The sequence below is a fragment of the Papilio machaon genome, chromosome 20 (genome assembly GCF_912999745.1).
Source record: "Papilio machaon chromosome 20, ilPapMach1.1, whole genome shotgun sequence".
Classification (NCBI taxonomy): Eukaryota; Metazoa; Arthropoda; class Insecta; order Lepidoptera; family Papilionidae; genus Papilio; species Papilio machaon.
In genome coordinates, this window is record NC_060005.1 from 6807334 (window position 1) to 6827612 (window position 20279).

The 20279-nt window shown below is 50.3% G+C and overlaps 1 protein-coding gene across 1 annotated transcript in view; it reads left to right on the forward strand.

Annotated features, from left to right (window-relative positions):
- The window catches only part of LOC106711390 (fibrillin-2-like), a 34773-nt gene extending 15077 nt beyond the window's left edge, over nucleotides 1-19696 (forward strand). The window contains exons 3-52 of the mRNA XM_045682909.1: nucleotides 2999-3081; nucleotides 4123-4242; nucleotides 4827-4931; nucleotides 5333-5440; nucleotides 5652-5830; nucleotides 5920-6081; nucleotides 6171-6258; nucleotides 6347-6502; nucleotides 6584-6767; nucleotides 6863-7000; nucleotides 7127-7243; nucleotides 7317-7533; nucleotides 7606-7816; nucleotides 7914-8018; nucleotides 8107-8366; nucleotides 8519-8705; nucleotides 9371-9478; nucleotides 9672-9841; nucleotides 9927-10059; nucleotides 10163-10324; nucleotides 10406-10725; nucleotides 10975-11125; nucleotides 11232-11384; nucleotides 11462-11642; nucleotides 11727-11919; nucleotides 11997-12170; nucleotides 12247-12553; nucleotides 12631-12747; nucleotides 12871-13017; nucleotides 13155-13271; nucleotides 13447-13550; nucleotides 13646-13913; nucleotides 14029-14195; nucleotides 14333-14493; nucleotides 14698-14931; nucleotides 15015-15184; nucleotides 15291-15612; nucleotides 15753-15910; nucleotides 16049-16149; nucleotides 16310-16549; nucleotides 16658-16877; nucleotides 16958-17131; nucleotides 17211-17319; nucleotides 17399-17650; nucleotides 17720-18012; nucleotides 18139-18342; nucleotides 18434-18588; nucleotides 18713-18949; nucleotides 19074-19164; nucleotides 19302-19696. Of these exons, the coding sequence (XP_045538865.1) occupies nucleotides 2999-3081; nucleotides 4123-4242; nucleotides 4827-4931; nucleotides 5333-5440; nucleotides 5652-5830; nucleotides 5920-6081; nucleotides 6171-6258; nucleotides 6347-6502; nucleotides 6584-6767; nucleotides 6863-7000; nucleotides 7127-7243; nucleotides 7317-7533; nucleotides 7606-7816; nucleotides 7914-8018; nucleotides 8107-8366; nucleotides 8519-8705; nucleotides 9371-9478; nucleotides 9672-9841; nucleotides 9927-10059; nucleotides 10163-10324; nucleotides 10406-10725; nucleotides 10975-11125; nucleotides 11232-11384; nucleotides 11462-11642; nucleotides 11727-11919; nucleotides 11997-12170; nucleotides 12247-12553; nucleotides 12631-12747; nucleotides 12871-13017; nucleotides 13155-13271; nucleotides 13447-13550; nucleotides 13646-13913; nucleotides 14029-14195; nucleotides 14333-14493; nucleotides 14698-14931; nucleotides 15015-15184; nucleotides 15291-15612; nucleotides 15753-15910; nucleotides 16049-16149; nucleotides 16310-16549; nucleotides 16658-16877; nucleotides 16958-17131; nucleotides 17211-17319; nucleotides 17399-17650; nucleotides 17720-18012; nucleotides 18139-18342; nucleotides 18434-18588; nucleotides 18713-18949; nucleotides 19074-19164; nucleotides 19302-19660 (8872 nt within the window). The 3' untranslated portion in view covers nucleotides 19661-19696. The remainder of the gene's footprint in view (nucleotides 1-2998; nucleotides 3082-4122; nucleotides 4243-4826; nucleotides 4932-5332; nucleotides 5441-5651; nucleotides 5831-5919; nucleotides 6082-6170; nucleotides 6259-6346; nucleotides 6503-6583; nucleotides 6768-6862; nucleotides 7001-7126; nucleotides 7244-7316; nucleotides 7534-7605; nucleotides 7817-7913; nucleotides 8019-8106; nucleotides 8367-8518; nucleotides 8706-9370; nucleotides 9479-9671; nucleotides 9842-9926; nucleotides 10060-10162; nucleotides 10325-10405; nucleotides 10726-10974; nucleotides 11126-11231; nucleotides 11385-11461; nucleotides 11643-11726; nucleotides 11920-11996; nucleotides 12171-12246; nucleotides 12554-12630; nucleotides 12748-12870; nucleotides 13018-13154; nucleotides 13272-13446; nucleotides 13551-13645; nucleotides 13914-14028; nucleotides 14196-14332; nucleotides 14494-14697; nucleotides 14932-15014; nucleotides 15185-15290; nucleotides 15613-15752; nucleotides 15911-16048; nucleotides 16150-16309; nucleotides 16550-16657; nucleotides 16878-16957; nucleotides 17132-17210; nucleotides 17320-17398; nucleotides 17651-17719; nucleotides 18013-18138; nucleotides 18343-18433; nucleotides 18589-18712; nucleotides 18950-19073; nucleotides 19165-19301) is intronic.
- The last annotated feature ends 583 nt before the right edge of the window (nucleotides 19697-20279 follow it).

The following is a 20279-nucleotide window of genomic DNA, read 5'->3' on the forward strand; positions in this document are numbered from 1 at the left end:
TTAAAGTTTATATGAGAAAAAGTTGTTCCATTCATCCATCCATTCAGTCTCGTAACGCCCACTGCTGGGCATAGGCCTCCCTCAAAGATCGCCACAATGATCGGTCCTGCGCAACCCGCATCCAGGATATTCCCGCAACCTTGACCTGATCATCGGTCCATCTTGCGGGAGGCCTGCCCACGCTGGCCACAAAAAGTTGTTAGTTAAACTTAATTTAATACAAGTTCTATGTTTTTTCTACGGATAGTGAGATAATTAAGATACCGTGACTCCACTCGCGCTCTGTTTCCACGTCTGTAAATTTGGTAGCAAGTGGAACTGATCTGTGTAACACGGGGTAATGTGGGAATTGGAGCAAGGCCTTGTGGGACCCAAGGTGTACCTTGAGGCATGTAAGGCATTATAATGTGTATTTAATTTTTACTTGAAAAAGAAAACATATAAATTTAAACGGCTGGCAAAGAAGGGAAGGGAAAGGACCTTTAGAAAACTCATCAAAACTTTCATCTTATATTTTGCGTGTTGTACTTTTCATACTTCAGATTTCTGGGCGAAAGATCCGTATTTTTTTTTAAACTAAAAACCAAGGATTTTTTCACACAGTCCTATGTCATCTAATCAATTTTCTTTCACTATATTTTGTTTCTTTATTTCATTTCTTTGGTTGAATAATTGACTATACTATTACTTAGTAGGCTAAGTTTGAATGCAGTATCAAGTATGTATGTTTAAACAAGTGTTTCAAATTAGGTCATTGAAATTTTAATTCCGTTGCATTGACGAAGTCGCGTCGTCTACGTGCTAAAATTATTTTATATTTCCTTAATGTAATGCTGTTTCAATTTTGAAGCGACTTTAGAATAAATGTAGATTGGTTGAATAACTTAACTGGTTATATTAACGAGTTAAGTTATTACGAGTTAGATTGTAGAAGATATTTGCTTTATGAAGTATTTATTGGCTATAGGTTATATTAATCAACAGCAACAAAGTACGTTGTTCGCCAAGAAGAATGTCGAATCTATAGGGAATTTTACAAAACTGCATGTTTGAAGTTAAGCGAAATTTTTAATAAGTTAAGCTATGAGATGGGAATATAAAAACCATTTACTTTATCAAATAAAATTGATAAGATATAAATAAACCAATTTAATTAGAAAACATGTGTCTTTTTTTATAAGCTCTACTGTAAGTTTGCAAGTTTCACAAGAGCTTTGCATGTCCTAACCAAGTGACGCAAGATGTTGCGGTGACACATAATCTGTACAACCTCTTTGACCCACTGGACATAAATTAGTCCCCTAATGATGGCAAGGGGCGTAGCGAATCTGTTCACACGGTCTTTGCCGACAATAACACGTGCTGTCATCTTTCTGACTCAAGGCAAGTGAAGGCCGAGACTCTAATTCAATTTGTCATCTTTTTTACTTAACTAAGTTATTTTAGATAGTGAATTATTTGACAGCTTTTGTAGGTATTAGTTATGATGGTGGGCAATAACATAAAAGTTCTAGTTTGTTTCGTAGTTAATACAAGTTGTAGGTGAACTCAATGCTTTTTAACTTTACAAGAGTCATTAATCTTACTAATATTATAAATGAGAATATTTAAATTGAGGGATGTTTGTTTGAATGTATCTCTCGAACGACTAAGTACATGGATCTCGCTGAAATTCGTCATAGATGTAGACATAGTCTGAAATAACATATAGGCTACTAAGTTTATTTAAATTTCGTGCGGACGGAGTCGCAGGCGACAGCTAGTACTGTAATGAAATCAACATATCTTATTTAAGTTTGACAACAGCGCTGGCATCCTGAACTTTACGGTCACACTTCAAAGTAACTTACACTCAGAAGATTATATAAGGATTTTCGATCGTGAATAATAATTAAACTAAATCGTTTAGTTATTTTTATGTCTCTGAGTACATTTTAGTTATGTTAAATAGCCTGTAACGTGTGTGATGGTGGCCAGTTACATCATTATCTGTAATTAATAATTTTTACGACATGAACGTTGTTTATGTCTGTGCTGAGAACAAAAAGAGCAGCGCCATCTGGCGAGTATGAGTTGATGTTACGATGCGAGTGTTACGAGGACGCGGTGCAGTGGTTTGGATATTTCAAAATTTTACATTGATATTAAAAGGTTTATGTTCTTTGATGGATTGATTTCAGTCCAAGATAACTTCGACTTACTAAATTAAAGATGGAGTTTTTTTTTAACTTGCTTGTAGCATCTATGTGACGATTTTTATACGATTTATTCAAGTTTAGTAAGTGAAAACTTAAATTTCAAAAATCTAGATTCATATTCAGCTTAAAGTTCTCGAAGTTTTTATTACAAAGTATCAATAATCAATGCGCTTTGCTAATTATAAGAAAAAATACTTTGTTTACGCTTTTTCTAGGTTCCTAAGAGTTTTATTAGCACTTAATTATTTTACAAGGCACTTCTATAGTTGTGCTGGATAATAAAGTGCGGCGTGGCGCTAACGATCTTGTTACAACCAATCAAGTCGTGTGGAGAAGACACAATTAACTCTTGTTAATTGTTAACTGCATCTCGGGTTTATACTAGCAATATGTGGGTTTGTTACAATTTACTCGACCAGTTAGTTTTTATATTCGATATGTCTGAAACTATGTATGCTGAAATGTGTGTTGTTACCACACTTGTTTTCAGTTCTCATGATTTATAACCAAATCATAAATCCGAAGTTAGAAATATATATTTTTTACTCACTAAGCTCGTAGCATTGTAAGTGTCCCTACCAACTGTAGGGAATGTGTTCTTGATGCGATTTCAAGTTGAATTAATATTGATTTGGTTTAGGAATTTGAATATATGTCGATATACAGCAATGAGTTCACGTATTAGTTCTAATCTAGTAAGCTTAATAACTTTTGAATATTGACTTCACTATTATTCTTGTGATTAAATTACTGTTTTGTTTTTAATTTCCTCTCGTAATGTATTTTTGTTTGTGTTACAGGCCCCATGTGTGCCGGAGCCGCAACAGCACGCATTGCTGCCCCGGATGGACTTCGCGACCCAACTCCCTGCTCTGCGTAGTGCGTGAGTATCTCCGCTGGTGGCGCTGGTGACGTAACAACACAACTCTATTGATACTCTCAAACACCTTGTGCAGAAATATACTACCTCTAAAAGCGAGATAAATATCGCGGTTTTTTGAACTCTTGCTTATTCACGTTACACAGTTTTATATTTGTATGGTTGTTTGGTAATGGTAACTGACGGTTAGCTAGATCTTTATTAATTAAACTATTAATAAAAACTTAACAATTAAATCATAGTTAAAAAGAACTTCAAAGATTTTCCGATTTGAACGAAACAGTTATAAAATATCAGTTAAACATAGATAACGTTATTGACTGGATGTAATCAACATCAAACGAAGCGAACATTCATTAGAAGTGAACCTTAACCCATAACTAACAGTTACTAAGAATATGTGATCATTTATTTTGTTTACATTATATATTGGAAGAGTCGTTGCACATTATTATAAACTAAATAAATTACAGAAATCTTAATTAATATCGATCTTGCTATGGTCCAGCCACTTAACGTGAGTTGGAAAATTACATAAAAGAAAAATTCTTAAAAATTACGTAGTATGTATGAGAAGTGAATTAACAGTGCCTTGCTATTTTATTACATACTTTTTATACTCGTATACTGTGATATTGCTTTCACTTATTCCTCGGTCTGTTCCGGACACTACACTAATCTTTATATTAACATGTGTGATAACGAACTGTAATAAAACAAGTGAAAATAACAACAAACACAGTCGTTACCCCGCAGTAGATTATCTACACACGTGATCTCATGTACCGATGAATGTATTCTCGTCAGTTCGTATTAGTGTGTTAGCATTGGGAATCCAATGTTACAGAAACAAAACTTTGTTGTAAACAAAGAAATGCGGATGTTGTTATTTTTAGAGTTCATAAAATAACAATATACAACAAAGAAATAAACACATTAAATCATTATTGAGAAGGTTAAAAGTAATATTAAATACTTCGCAAATGTATATTGACGCTGTTTCTTGTGATAAACATAGTGTCAAGTTATTGTACTGTATTGCAGCGATTTGCCGGCCGGATTGCGGGTCGCCAGGGTCGTGCGTGGCGCCCAATATGTGTCGCTGCCCCAACGGAATCGAAGCCTCATCTTGTGGGGGCGGAGGTGGACTATACCCTTACTCTGGTGAGTCACCAAACGCCACTTACTTTGAGTAACTGAATCAGTTTGATTATCGTAGAAAAAAAATTAGAGCGATATTTATGGGCGCTTAGCTTCATCACCTGAATATTATTTTGAACTACTTCCATGCCCATTAACAAGTGACAAGGAATGAATCATCATCATCACTCCACTATGCGACCCCACTGAGGAACTCGGAGTCTACTCTAATTTAGGGGTGAATAGGTCGTAGTCAATCACGCTGGTCCAGTGTGGCTTGGTTCTTGGCTTGGACCCATATCTTTGAATTTCTCCGCATATATGTATGTGTAAGGGATGGATGATACAGCTTAAATAAAGGTATCTAAGATGTATAAAGCATACAATTTGTTCTTCAATTTCTCCGCTGGTTCTTTTCTGCTGTTTCGTTTGTAAGACCTGTAGATTTCTTCTCGTAGCCTCTGTAGAGATCTTGTAAATTTTCGACCAAACTGATAAAGACGCATCTCGTATGAGGTCTCTCACGAGATGTAATACTTTGTCGGGTGGTGGGTCGATTAGTGTTGTGTCAACGATGCTCTAACTTGTGTGTTATATTGCTGTGTCAGCGCGCACGCGTGGTGGCTGCCGGCGCATCTGCATGAACGGCGGCACCTGCAACAACGGAACTTGCGCCTGCGCGCCCGGCTGGAGCGGAGAGTTCTGTACCGAGCGTGAGTACATTGTCTCAATATCTAAGATAAAGTCAACTTCTGTAAAAACAAAAATAACAAGACATAAGTGTTATTTAAAAAAAGTTCTTGACAGTTTAAAGAAGGGACAATCAGACTTTGCGAAGATTGTGGAAGATAAATATGGTTTTTATTTTGTTACTTAGAAATTTTCTTTTTTGTTGTTTGATGTAACAATTTTATTTTCCTTTTGCAATAACAGCGGTGGTTGGCACACTGTTAGGTAAACTTACAACTTCTAAAATCATTCAGTTTTGATTACATTTTCATAGTGCAAGAATGTAAAATGTAGACATGCTAGTATAACATGTAGCTCGTCATGAAATATTACATTTTAATATGAACGGTTAACATTAGATGCTAACGCTACGTATTTCTTACAGCGATTTGCCACGAGCCGTGTCTGCACGGCGGACGCTGTATCGCGCCCGACCGCTGCGTCTGCTTCCACGGCCTGTCCGGCACGCGCTGCGAGATCGACCGCCGCACTGGTCAGTTGCCGCGCGACATTGAACACTTGTAGAAATAAACGCAGAACCGAAAACCGGCGCCGATAAAAATGACTACGAGTGACTTGTCAATTCTTGACAACTGAAGCTAAACCGAATATAGCGATGTTAAACTCGAAGCCCGTCTTCCCTAAATTCAATATTCTCTGACGTAGAGTCCATAGATTAAATGTTGTGTTTATATTATGTTAAGGTCCGTGTTACACTGAGACTCGCGGCGCGCTGTGCACGGGCGCGCTGGAAGGCGTGGTGTGCACCAAGCAGCTGTGCTGCGCTACTGTGGGCGTGGCCTGGGGACACCCCTGCGAGCGCTGCGCAGATCTCGACTGCCCCACCGGCCATCTCCGCAATCTTGCCACTAAGGAATGCCAGGTCAGATTAAGTAACCAAATTAAGAAGAACTTTGGTAGGACTTTCTGCTATGATAAAACCCTAAATAAACTGTGATGTGTGTTTCGCAGGATATAGACGAGTGCGCGGCGGTGCCCGGCCTGTGCGAGGGAGGGCGCTGCGTCAACTCGGTGGGCTCGTTCTCGTGCGAGTGCCCGCCTGGTCAGCGCCGACACCGCGTCTCCAACAATTGCGAGGACATCGACGAGTGCGAGGACCCCGACATCTGCCCTGTGAGTTTCCCGTGCGATGTAACACGACAGTTAACGATAAACCATCGAGTTTCTTTATACCCGTGGTAATTTTAAATTATAACTCGCAGAATGGCAAATGCGTGAATACTGAGGGTGACTACTACTGCCTCTGCAACCCACACTTCATCCCCAGCCCCGACAAGAAGTTTTGTATAGGTAAGTACAATGGATTAGTGTACACAAAGGTACACAAGAAAATAAAGTGTTCGATTGACTAGCTATATGGCCTGTACGTGTGTTGCAGACGGGCGCGTGGGGAGCTGCTTCACGTACCTGGGCGAGACGGGCGAGTGCGGAGACCGCCTGCCCGTGCCGCTGTCCAACCGCGACTGCTGCTGCGGCTACAACATGGGCCGCGCCTGGGGCGACCTCTGCGCGCCCTGCCCGCCGCGCGGCTCCAGTACGTACACTACGCACTGCTACACTTCACTTTACACATTATCTGGTGTCAATGAAGTACAATGTTCATTTCAACTTTAAGCGGAATGGACTCATCTCTGCGGAGGCGGCATCATTCCTCCGGACTGGCGACGCAACGACACGAGCGGCGGCGGCGCGGGCGGCGCGGGCGGCGGCGGAGACGCGCAGCCCATCGCCAAGATCAACGAGTGCATGTTGCGCGACGGCATCTGCGGTCTCGGCGACTGCATCGACAAGGATATCGGGTACGGAACGCACGGAAATCTGTCCCACCTCTGACTTCTACTTTTTTCTAAATATGCAAAGAAGCTTATTTTTATAAATTGTATCGTGTCGGTAGGTACCAGTGCCAGTGCTGGGACGGCGCGGAGGCGGCGGAACAGGACGGAAATCCAACCTGCATCGACATCGATGAGTGCGCGCTCGAGTACTGCAAGGGCGGCACCTGCGTCAACAAGCCCGGCGGCTTCGAGTGCAGGTACCGCACGACGTTTACTTATATACCGAATATTTATAGACGCAATTCGAGTATCGACCGAAACTTCGTTTGACCTGAAACCTTGTAGACATAAGTAACTATAAATTCTGTTTCGCTATGCACTAGATGTCCGCCCGGCTTCGACCCGGTGGAGAACGGCCTGCGCTGCAGCGACAAGAACGAGTGCGAGATGACCGGCGGCGGCATGTGCAGCAACGGCGTCTGCATCAACGTCGACGGCGGGTCCGTACTGCTCGCTCGCGTTGAATGACTTCTATTAAATCTTGAGCCGTCGTTCATAGTTTGGCGTTTTCAGTTTCGAGTGTCAGTGCCTGGCGGGGTACGAGGCGACGGAGCGCGGACACGCTTGCCGCGACGTGGACGAGTGCCGCGACAACCCGCGCGTGTGTCGGCGCGGCCGCTGTCGCAACACGCCCGGCGGCTACGAGTGCGCCTGCGAGCCGGGCTTCGCGCCCACCGCCGGCGGGTACTGCGCCGACGTCGACGAGTGCACCGACACTTCGCTCTGCCACGTTAGTCATCTTCGTTAACATGCTGTTATATCTAACATCGAGAACGATTTAATAACTATGTTTTGTTTGCAGGGCGGTCGTTGCGTGAACAGCGAGGGGTCGTTCCAGTGCGTGTGCGAGGCGGGGTACCGCGGCACTGCGGCACGCGGCGCCTGCGTCGACGTGGACGAGTGCGCGGAGCTGCGCGTGTGCCGCAACGGCCGCTGTCGCAACTCGCCCGGCTCCTTCCGCTGCGACTGCTTGCCCGGCTTCACGCTCAGCAACGACGGCCGCACCTGCCTCGGTACACCACCCTGCCTTGCGCGGCCAAACTTGTGTCGACAAATACTTATATCAAATATCGTTTGAAACTAACATCATTGTTTATATTTCGCTTATAGACGAAGTACAGGACCTGTGCTACGAGAAGTATGAGGACGGCCAGTGCTCGGGACCCGGCACCACGCCCGTCACCCGCTCGCAGTGCTGCTGCAGCGCCACTAAAGGTCGCTTACCTGTTAAGCATATCTTTAGTACTAATTCAACTTTGTTCCAGGAATATGTTAGTAATTGTGATAAAATTTAAATTTACAGGTTTCAAATTGGGCTGGGGAGTGGGTTGCAAGGAGTGTCCCAAGCCGGGAACGTCCGACTACGACATCCTGTGTCCGGAGGGGCCGAGCAAGGACAACGGCGGCGCAGACATCAACGAGTGCACGATGATCCCCGGCGTGTGCGCACACGGCACCTGCGAGAACCTCGAGCCCGGATACAAGTGCATCTGCGACCCCGGCTACCACCCCGACGCCGACGGCATCTGCCGGGACATAGACGAGTGCGACATGCACCAGTCGGTGAGTTATACTTCGAGCTTCAAGATACCAAAGTATAACTATCGGGCTGATATGTTTCTTAACGATACGAAACTGCAGTCTACGTCCATGGAATGAGGCTTGCTCTATGCTTCTCGAATGTCATTATTTAATTTGCTCGTGTCTATGTTCAGTACTGCACTGGCGGTCAATGTCGCAACACGTTGGGCAGCTTCACGTGCGTGTGTCCGCCCGGCACGAGGCTGGACGCCGAGGAGCAGCTTTGCCGCGACATCGACGAGTGCGAGGGTGAGACAGTTTACACCGACACCGACTCCGACATAGACCGCGGCGACATCCCCCCCACCTTCCGCCGCGCAGGTTACGAACCTTTGTTATATGCATCCGTATCCACCGCCCGCCTGACGTCATGGGTACACCTAACATGGGTTCATAACCACTCTAATTTTGATCCTATCAGCATCAGTGTAACTTTCATTACTTAAAAATGTATGAAAATCGATTGGCGACGTATTAATGATTAAATTTCATCGCACGACACATGGTTACTACATTTTACATTAATATTAATTGGCTGTTATCATATTAAGTAAATAAATTCATATTAAATACAACAAGAATATCAATTTTGTTCACGGCCCTGGTATAATTTTGTTGATTAACCACGTGCTCAGTGATCAGAATATACTCGGTGGGTAAACTGCATGTTAATAAGTTAGATAAATGTATTTTGAAATGAGTACTAGTGCCGCATGCGGTCCACATCAATAAAGTTAACTATAATCTGTTGAATATTTGTAATCGTCAAATGAAAGGCCAATGACAGATTGCTTTCCAACATGTAAAGTCACTACAATATGTAAAGTCAGTACAATATATTTTACATACAATAAATTTACTTACAAATCATTTAAGCATGTCACTTGCAGGATATTCAAGTTACAATAAGTTATAATGTTTAGGTGCAGGTGTTTGGTAAGCATGTGATACAAAGTAGTGACGTGTGGTTGTGTACTGGGTTGCAGAGCAGTCCAACCCGTGCGACAACGGGCGCTGCATCAACACGCACGGCAGCTACGAGTGCGAGTGCGAGCACGGTTTTGTGCTCGACGCCACCGCCCAGCACTGCCTCGGTGAGAAATCTACTGCTCTGTAATAATGGTGCTCGTCAATAATGACCTATGATCTATAACTGATGAGCTCCCGGAATAAGTGTTTAAAAGATGATTTATTTTACATTGATAAAAGTACGATTTAAGGATAATTTAAAAGATAATTGAGTGAAAGAGTTGTAACATGTGCTATATGTACCACTGTGTGATGCAGACAACCGGCGCGGCTCGTGTTGGCGGCGCGCGGTGGACGGGCAGTGCGAGGGCGCGGCGGCGGGCGCGCTGCTGCGCCAGGAGTGCTGCTGCGGCGTGGGCCTGGCCTGGGGCTCGCCCTGCGCGCCCTGCCTGCCCGAGCACTGCCCCTGTCCCAAGGGATTCGCTAAGGTACTAATATCGCACTACGATTCTAAGCACCCGAAGAAGAAGGAAGTTCGAAAAAAAAGATGTATAAGCATATTGTGTTGTTCAGTTGGACGGCGCGACGTGCCGCGACCTGGACGAGTGCATGCTGGACGCCGAGCTGTGCGCGGGTGGCACCTGCGTCAACACAGACGGCTCCTACCGCTGCGACTGCCCGCCCGGACTCACGCTCGACTCCACCGGTAACTGCTGGCACCGTAGACCAAGCTCAGACGAGTAAAGTCAACGTATATGTTATATGTTAGTGTATTATAAAAGTGTCAAATGAACTGTACCTTCTTTTAGGCAACCGCTGCGTGGACACGCGCAAGGAGTATTGCTACACGGAGTACATCGGCGGGCGCTGCTCCAACCCGCTGCAGGTGTCCGTCTACCGCGCCATCTGCTGCTGCTCCTCCCTCGGCAAGGCCTGGGGCGACGGCCGCTGCGAGGCCTGTCCCAAGAAAGGTCAGAATACCATGGAACCTATAAATTGTCCTTTTGGAACATGTACTAAACAATGTAATTACTGTGACGTTAATGTTCCAGGTACCGACGCATACCGTACCCTCTGCATATCGGACGTGAGCGGTCCGGCGACGACCTGGGACCGGCCGTACCTCGGCGGACCGAACGGCACCGACATCTGGAGCCACACGGGCGGCGGCGACTTCGACAGCGACTGGGACGTCGACGTCAAGAACAACCTGGGCAACGGCACGTTCGACGGCTGGCGACCCGGCGGCGGCCTCGTGCCCGGACAGATGGAAGTCAACGAGTGCGCCGCATTCCCCGGACTCTGCGGTCACGGCAGATGCAAAAATATGCTCGGCACATTCACCTGCGAATGCTTCCCTGGTTATGAAAAGGTAACGTAAATCCTGCCAGATCTTATTTTCAAAGTTTTGTTGGATGGATGGATGTTTGTTATCACATATCACTAGAACAGAACGAAATTAAGAACGAAAATTGCCATAGATGTAGAACATAGTCTCAAAGAACATATGTTGCTTATTTAGTATTTTTTATTTTCGCGCGGTAGGAGTCTACGACAAAATTAAATTTTATCGTAATATTCTCTTTTTTGTGATCTGCTGACGGCATTTGTGTGCGAACAGGACTCTAAGAACCACACCTGCGTGGACGTTAACGAGTGCGAGATCGTGGACGAGGTGTGCGGCGCGGGCGAGTGCCGCAACACCGACGGCAGCTTCTCCTGCCACTGCCGCGACGGACATCGCGCAGACGAGCTCACCAAAGTTTGCGTCGGTCTGTACTGAGCCCTCACTATTCAGTCTTTCGTTGATATTAAAAATGTAAACTTAAAAAGTATTACCATCGATGCAATTAGTAATGAAAGTAATTATGTATGCAGACATTGACGAGTGCGCAGAGAACAGCGCATTGTGCCGCAACGGGCGCTGCGTGAACACGCCCGGCTCCTTCCGCTGCGAGTGCGCGGCCGGCATGGAGCTCGCGCCCGACCGCCTCTCCTGCAAGGACGTCGACGAGTGCTCCATCACCTCCGGTCAGTATTGCACTCGTCAGCGCTCAAAGAATAGTGATACGCGGCCATATGTAACGCCGCTCTGTGCTCCTCGGCAGGTATCTGCAGCAACGGCGCGTGCGAGAACCTGATGGGAACATACCAGTGCGTGTGCGACGAGGGCTACGCGCAATCGAGCGTCAAGTCGCACTGTGAGGACATCGACGAGTGCAGCGAGGACCCCACGCGATGCCAGCACGAGTGCGTCAACACACCCGGCTCATACCACTGCGAGTGCAGGTAGTTAAACAATTGCGTTGATATTACGGTAAAGAACTATGATTTTCGGTGACGATGTAATGAGTGGTTACGTCGTTTGCGAAGGGACGGATGGCGGCTGCGCGCGGACGGGCGCACGTGTCGCGACGTGGACGAGTGCGGCGAGGGCGCGCGCGTGTGCGGCGGAGGCACGTGTCGCAACACGCCCGGCGCCTACCGCTGCGAGTGCTCCACCGGCCTGCTGCCCGCGCCGCCCGGCGTGCCCCCCACCTGCCTCGACGTCGACGAGTGCACAGACGTCAGTTGTACTTCTGCACGCGCATCAACTTTCACAATTACGTGTTATGTTATATATATAATACATTTCGGCTGCAGATTCCCGAGCTGTGCGGCGCCGGCGAGTGCCGCAACACGATCGGCAGCTTCGTGTGTCGCTGTCCCGACGGGTACAGCGTGAAGCCGGACCAGGGCCCCGCCTGCACCGACGACGACGAGTGCGAGCTCGGCACCTGCGACTGCCACCCCGCCGCAGACTGCATCAACCTGCCGGTATCTAGCGTCGCACCTTTTTTGTCTCTTTATTCTATGTTCGCCTCGGCCGTAAGACGTGTGTTACTTTGTGCAGGGTTCTTTCCAATGCCGGTGCCGCGACGGATGGCGCGGGGACGGCACGGAGTGCGAGGACGTGGACGAGTGCCTCACCAACAACGGCGGCTGTCACCCGCGCGCCACCTGCCGCAACACCGACGGCTCCTTCATGTGCCTCTGCGACACCGGCTACAAGGGCGACGGGTACTCGTGTGTGGATATCGACGAGTGCGGCAACGACCCCACGCTGTGCGAGAACGGTCACTGTACTAACACTCCCGGCGGCTACGAGTGCGACTGCGACGTCGGCTTCACCAAGTCCGCCGACGGCCGCTCCTGTCTAGGTAACGTAAACACCGCAGTTCGCAACTCTCACCCACACATTGAGGTATCGAGTGTAATTGTATGTCGTTGGTGTCAGACATGGACGAGTGCGCGACGTTCGACAACGTGTGCGTGTTCGGGCGCTGCGTCAACACCTACGGCATGTTCAAGTGCATCTGCGACAAGGGCTACCAGTCCGACAGCGTCGACGACCGTGAGTCTACTTGCGATTTAGTTTCTTTTCAACATAGGGACGCGAGTCGATTTTAAAGTGTCACGATTGCATAAATACAAATAAAAAGTATTATTGAATTTGAGCGATGTCCTGTTGGCGCAGTGATGCCGGGATTCAACTGCACGGACGTGGACGAGTGCAAGTCGCCGCAGTCGTGTCAGTACGGCACCTGTCTCAATACGCAGGGCTCCTACATCTGCCGCTGTCCGCCCAACTACGAGCTCGTCTCCGACGGCACCGCATGCTTCGGTAACTACTCACGCTACTGTATACATATGTAGGGAGGGGGGCAGCAAATAACGCTGTTCCGAAGTACGATGATGGTTTTAAAAGGTTTGTTTTAACTAAAGTGCGTTTAATAAAGCACAGTGATGTGATGTTGTCAGACTCTCGCAAGGCGAGGTGCTACGGGCAGGTGGACCTGCGCTCGGGCACCGAGCACTGCCGCGACAGCGACGAGCTCTCCGAGGACGGCACCATGGCCGCCTGCTGCTGCTCCGTCGGTAAGAACACGCACCACATTCCCTATAAAGCTACAATAAAATAAAACGAGTTTTATTTAACGTATCGAGCCAAAGCTCAATTTAAGTGTTTTAGAAGTAATTGTATTGTAATTGAGTTGTTTTGGTTTTAGTTGAGTTTTAGATTAGTTGTTTTAATTGAGTTTTTGTGTCTCAGGCGCGGCGTGGGGCAACTACTGCGACCTGTGCCCGGAGCCGGGCTCGGAGGCCTACCGCCAGCTCTGCCCCGGCGGCCCCGGCTACCAGCCCGTCCTCGAACCCGTCAGTGCTCACGTTTTCCACTCACTTTCGCTCACTTTTTAACTTCTAATGCGATTAAATGGAATCGATTGACAACGTGACATGTTGACGTGCAGCCGTCGTACGTGGTGACTCTGGCGGACATAGACGAGTGCGCGCAGCACCCGGCGCTGTGCGAGCACGGCACCTGCACCAACACGTTCGGGTCCTTCGTGTGCACGTGCGGGCCGGGGCGCCGCCTGTCGGAGGGCGCCGGCGCCGCGCGCTGCGACGACATCGACGAGTGCGCGCAGCCCGACATCTGCGGCCCCGGCGTCTGCCGCAACCTGCCCGGCTCCTACGTCTGCCTCTGCCCGGAGGGATACGTCGCCATGCCCAACGGAAGTCAGTATCTTACACTATATCGAAAAAAAATTTACTTGACATACATCATAAATTATACCGTAATGATATCGTGGTTAATATGTTTTTACCACATTGTCTGTTCTGTGTCTGGCAGAGGAGTGCGTGGACGTGCGGCAGCGGCAGTGCTACCTGGACTGGGAGCCGGAGACGGGGCGCTGCAGCGCTGCGGTGGGCGTGCCGCAGACCAAGTACCTGTGCTGCTGCTCCGTGGGCCGGGCCTGGGGCGCGCCCTGCGAGGCCTGCCCCGACAAGGGGTCGCAAGTCAGCACATTTGTTTTAATATATTTTTTCAAAAATAAAGGATACTCGCTAAAAGGCTCAACCCCCACACTTCAAGAACGCGGTATGATAGAGACATTGCGGATGGCGTGCTTAATGTGAGTTTTGTTGTATGACAGGAGCACATGGCGCTGTGCGGAGAGAAGCCGGGCGAGTACATTAACCCGATGAACCCGAACGAGACGCGGCCCATCAACGAGTGCGACATCATGCCGCAGCTGTGCAAGCCCGGCTCCTGCCATGACACCCCCACCGGGTTCCAGTGCGGCTGCGATCACGGGTCAGTATCATGTCTCGCCTCTCTCCAGTGACCGGCCATTTGGAAACGTTCTAATATATTAGCTACGGATAAAGCAGCTTTAAGTTAATTCGTGTTGGTGTCGCCAAATATCGTCGACCTCTATTGTTTGCTGTACACGTACAGCAATCAGCTGGCGTGTTGTTTTAAAGGCGTAGTGAGAACGTTTGTGCTGTATCTGTACAGATACGAGCACGACAACACGTCGCACCTGTGCCGCGACATCGACGAGTGTCAAGGCGCGCGGCCGCCATGCCGCGGGCTGGCGCAGTGCGTCAACCTGCCCGGCGCCTTCGAGTGCCGCTGTCCCGCCGGCTACCGGCTCACGGCCTCGCTCGACGAGTGCGAGGACGTCGACGAATGCGCCGACCAGCGCCTCTGCGAACACGGCGAGTGCAGGAACACCATCGGATCCTACAGGTACGAGTCCTGCTGTCCATGAATTATGACTAATAGATCTCTTTACGATGTGTACCATTTGACGTGTGACGTGTGTCGCGCAGGTGCGAGTGCGCGCCGGGATACACGCTGCGGGAGAACGCTTGCCGCGACGTGGACGAGTGCGCTCGGCCGCGGCCGCTGTGTCGCAACGGCACCTGCGAGAACCGGCCCGGCTCCTACGTGTGTCACTGCGATGAGGGTTTCAAGCCCGGCGCAAACAACGACTGCATCGGTTACTAATCTTTGAAACGTTTCAGCACAAGCTGTCGCCTTCTCGACTCATTATATAGAGGCGCAGTTTACGGGATCGAGCGCTCAGTGCGTTTGTTTGCGCGCAGATATAAACGAGTGCCGCGAGGGCGGCATGGTGTGTCGCAACGGGCGTTGCCGCAACACGGTGGGCTCGTTCCGGTGCGAGTGCGCGCCGGGCTACGTGCTCAGCCCCGACGCGCGCAACTGCCGCGACCTGGACGAGTGCGCCGAGCTGCCCGCGCCGTGCGGCACGGAGGGCTCGCCCGCCTGCACCAACACCAACGGCGGCTACGAGTGCTCGTGCGGCGCGGGCTGGCGGCTGGCGGGACGTCGCTGCGTCGACCGCGACGAGTGCCGCGACCTGCCCTACGCCTGCGCCGGCGGCGACTGCCACAACTTCAATGGCGGGTCTGTCCGCACCCTTACATTTATATCTAAATACTGCTAATGTACAATGTTGACAAAAATTTCGTCTCCTTTTTATACTCCTGATAATTTCAACTTTTGTAGATATAGATTCAATATATAAAGGTGTGTCGTTGTGTCAGGTACCGGTGCGACTGTCCGGCGGGTTGGCGCTTCGACCAGGCGTCGGCGATGTGTGTGGACGAGCGCAAGGAGCTGTGCTACGAGCAGTGGGACGCCGGCCGCTGCCACAAGGCGCGCCCGCTGCAGCTCAGCCGGCCCGACTGCTGCTGCTCCGAAGGTATCGCCTCGTACCATTTTCACACATAAGTTATTTGCGGCGAAAGTCATACAACATTAATGATCCGTCATTACGAAACGATAGAGAATTTATAAAACATGTAGATTTGAAGTAGCGTATTTTGATATAATTATGCAGGTGCCGCATGGGGTCGATACTGTGAGCGTTGTCCCACACCGGACTCCGCGGAATTCTTGAGGATCTGTCAGGGAGGAATGGGACGACCGAATCTTACACAGGTACGCAAAGTGTTTTGTTACCTTTTAATCTCAAGTAAGGACAAGCAGATATAGAACTGACAATATAAGTATGTCGTGTATTATTATGTAAAGTTCAGACGATCGTTAGTGCGAAGAACTACCATTTGAATGTAGTAACGACCAGTGCCGGTGTGTGCAGGACTTGGACGAGTGCAAGGTCCGGCCGGACGTGTGCAAGGGCGGGCACTGCATCAACACGGACGGCTCGTTCCGCTGCTCGTGTCCGGCCGGCTACGTGCTGGACGGCAGCGGGCTGGTGTGCGTGGACGCCGACGAGTGCGCGCAGGACCCGCGCATCTGCGGCAACGGCACCTGCACCAACACCGCCGGCGGCTACGAGTGCACCTGCAACCTGGGATTCACGCAGGGAACGGAACAGGTCGATTATTTTCTTTGATTTTGAGCGCTTTTCTTTTTTGCCGAGGTTGGCGACCAGAAACTCTTTGTTTATTACGGTTTTTAATCGGTAATCGCTCGCATGTGTCAGACATGCGTGGACGTAGACGAGTGCGCGGAGGGGCGCGCGGCGTGCTCGTTCCGCTGCCACAACACGCCGGGCTCGTGGCGCTGCACCTGCCCCTACGGCTACCGGCTGGCGGCGGACGGCGCGCACTGCCGCGACGTCGACGAGTGCGCCGCCGACCCCGCGCCCTGCCCGCACGCCTGCGAGAACGTCGTCGGCTCCTACATATGCAAATGTCCCGAAGGTATGCATGATAATCGACATCGTTTGGATGCTCGTTTGAGTCATGTATAACTCTCACGAGTACAAATTGTCTCATCGCAGGGTACAAGCGCACGTCGGCGCCGCACGACGCGGCGGACGCGTGCGAGGACGTGGACGAGTGCGCGGAGCAGCGCGACCGCTGCGCGCCCGGAGTCTGCATCAACACCGAGGGCGGCTTCCTGTGCGACTGCGACGCCGGCTACCAGCGCAGCGACGACGGACACTCCTGCATCGGTCCGTCGCACGTTTACCATCCGCGCTCTATTACAACATTTACTATTTGTCATTTAATATATTCTCGTCTTACGTATAGATCGAAGGACGGGCATGTGCCATAGATCCTTGGTGTCGGGCAGATGCACGCCCGAGCCGTGGCCGAGGTTCACGTCATCCACGCCGGCGTTACCGTCACAAGTTACCAAGTAAATTTTCGCAATAATATCACTTTACTCGTGACCTTTTCTGAACAATTTTATTAATCTGTAAACAACGAATGTGCAGGGCGCAATGTTGCTGCACGCTGGGCGTGGCGTGGGGCCCGGAGTGCGAGCTGTGCCCGGCGGCGGGCTCGCCGGAGCGGCTGGCGCTGTGCACGCGCACCAACCTGGGCGGGGCGGGCGGAGGGCTGGGGGGCGGCTCACAGCTGGGAGGCGGCGAGGGTCGTCTGCCCGGCGTGTTGCTCGACGACGTGGACGAGTGCGCCGCCATGCCCGACCTCTGCGCGCCCGGCAGATGCGTTAACACTATCGGCAGGTGGGACTCGAGGAGAAGACCGCTTCTGTAACAAGTCTGGAGGCGCGAGCTACAATGCGTTGTGTTCAGTTTCCGGTGCGTGTGCGGGCTGGGCTACAAGGCGGCGGGCGAGGTGTGCGCCGACGTGGACGAGTGCGCGCGGCGGCCGGCGCCCTGCGGCCAGCTGTGCCGCAACAGCGAGGGCTCGTACGAGTGCCTGTGCCGCGCCGGCTACGAGCTGGACGAGGACGGCGCCGACTGCCGCGACATAGACGAGTGCGCGCGTGGCTCCCACACCTGCCAGCAGACCTGCATCAACACCGAGGGCTCTTTCGAGTGCGACTGCCAGGACGGATACGAGAAGCGCGGCGACGCCTGCGTCGGTTCGTGTTTTAAAATATACTCAATTTATACGTATTTTAACTTCGATGTAGATCATTATTTTGATAATTCACAATTATAATTTTTACTGACAAACTTTCAACGTCATCTTCGCGTGTCACCCGTAGACATCAACGAGTGCCAGGAGGAGGGCCTTTGCCCGGCGCCGGGCAAGTGCGTGAACCTGCTGGGCTCGTACCGCTGCGTGTGCCCGCGCGGCTTCCGGCTGGACGTGGCGGGCGCGCGCTGCGTGGACCGCGACGAGTGCGGCGACGGCCGCTGCCAGCCCTGCCGCAACTACGCCGGCGGCTACCGCTGCGACTGCCCGCCAGGTGCCGCGTCGTCTTGCACACGGATATAACATATATGGATTAACAACAGAGAGATAAATATGACAATCGGACGGTCTCGTTGTGTGAGCAGGTTCAGTGCGCGCGGCGAGCGGCGGGTGCGTGCCGCAGGATGCGTGCGCGGAGGGCCCGTGCGGCGCCGCACCGTGCTTCCCGCTCGGCGCCGCCTACCGCTGCGGCTGCCCGGCGGGATACGGCTGGGACGCGGGTCACGGCGTCTGCCTCCAGGTACACCGACGTACACGTACATGGACATGTATACTGAATAAAATAAGTACCAACATACACAATGTTTGAGTGAAGAATGCAAAGTCCTTTTAACAAATTTGCGTTTTTTTTTTACGTGCGCTAGCTGGGCGGCGGGTGCGCGGGCGCGAGCTGCCTGTTCGGTTGCACGGCGCTGGGCGGCGCGTACCAGTGCGGCTGCCCGGCGGGCTACGCGCTGGTGGGCGCCGGGCACTGCCTGGCCGCGCTGGACGCGCCCGGTGACGGCGACATCGGCGACGCACCAGTCTTCCCCGTGCGCGACCAGTACCGCGTCGGCGGCGACTCCGACCTCATATCCACTGAGGGATGCTTCAGCTGCAAGGTATAGCTTCTTATTTACTTTTTCAACTTTTATAGTACTCAGAATGTAAACGAGGACTTTATTATTTTTTGGAACTTTATACTTAATCTTTATTTTACATAAATAGTAATGTTTCCATGTATAGATGAACGGCCGACACAGGAGAGCGCCGGAGGAGGGCATCGTATTTGCCAACGGCACTACTTACGTGCGTCGGCGCAGGAGGCGCAGTAGACGTAAGTGCACTTTCACTATACAGGATAGCGTGAATAACTCCTTACTATTTGTGAGACTTAAAACAACAGGAAAACCGTGTAACTTAACCTACTTTTTTATGATTAATTAGAAACTTAAATGACATTCTGTGTATCAGGTCGTCGTTCGCTGCTGGAACCTGAGGCGGAGTTGATAGTGGTGAAGGTGACGCCGCGTCAGACGTGGGGCCGCGCGCCGCTGCTGCGGCTGGTGCCGGCGGAGGGCGGCGGCAGACCGCACTACCGCATCGCCTACGGGGACGACGACAAGGATTTCGTGCTGTCTAAACGTGACGGCGCGTGGGCGCTGCGCCTGCGCAGGCACCTGAAGGTGCAGGCTTCGCTGGAGCGACAGCTGGAGCTGGAGGCGCGCTTCGTGCCGGCGCCGCAGCCCGGCAGACGGCGGCGGCAGCTCGCCGAGGCCGCGCCGGCGCCGCTGCGCCTCTACGTCTCCATACACATCGCTCCCGAGCGCTGACGCCGCGCCCTCTACTGAAACTCATGTATATAATTACCACGTCCCGAAAGTCACTGCCACGAACACTGCCATTTTTTATCCGCTGTTAAAATTGACAGCTGTCGCCATGATCCGCCATTATTAAATTGTCGTTTAAAGTTTCGTTAAGGTGCGTCTTCCTGCGGGCGGATTGTTTGTCTATTTGTGGGTCGGCAGGGGTCGGGTGCGATGCAATATTTTGCACAATCAAGTAGCGTTATATGTATTTTATAAGTTCATTTTTATGATTAGTGAATTTTTGACTTATAAAGTTGGAAATGTATTTATTTAAAATTTTTAATTATTAAATTAATGTTGAAATTCTGAATAAAATTAACGAGACTTATATAATTTATAGTTGTACTGATTTTTATCGTCTGTTAAATTTAAGGATGTTTATATGAAACTGCGTATAATGTAAGATTGTTTTGGATTGTGAGTTGTTCAGAATATTGTTCGCACGAGGCTCGGTGCGGAGCGACGCGATCTCTGCAGTATTAGATTGTGAGCGGCGCGAGGCGAGGCGAGGCGAGGCGAGGCGAGGCGAGGCGAGGCGAGGCGATGACTTCAGGCTATCCGCGGACTGCATCGCTATGTGTCA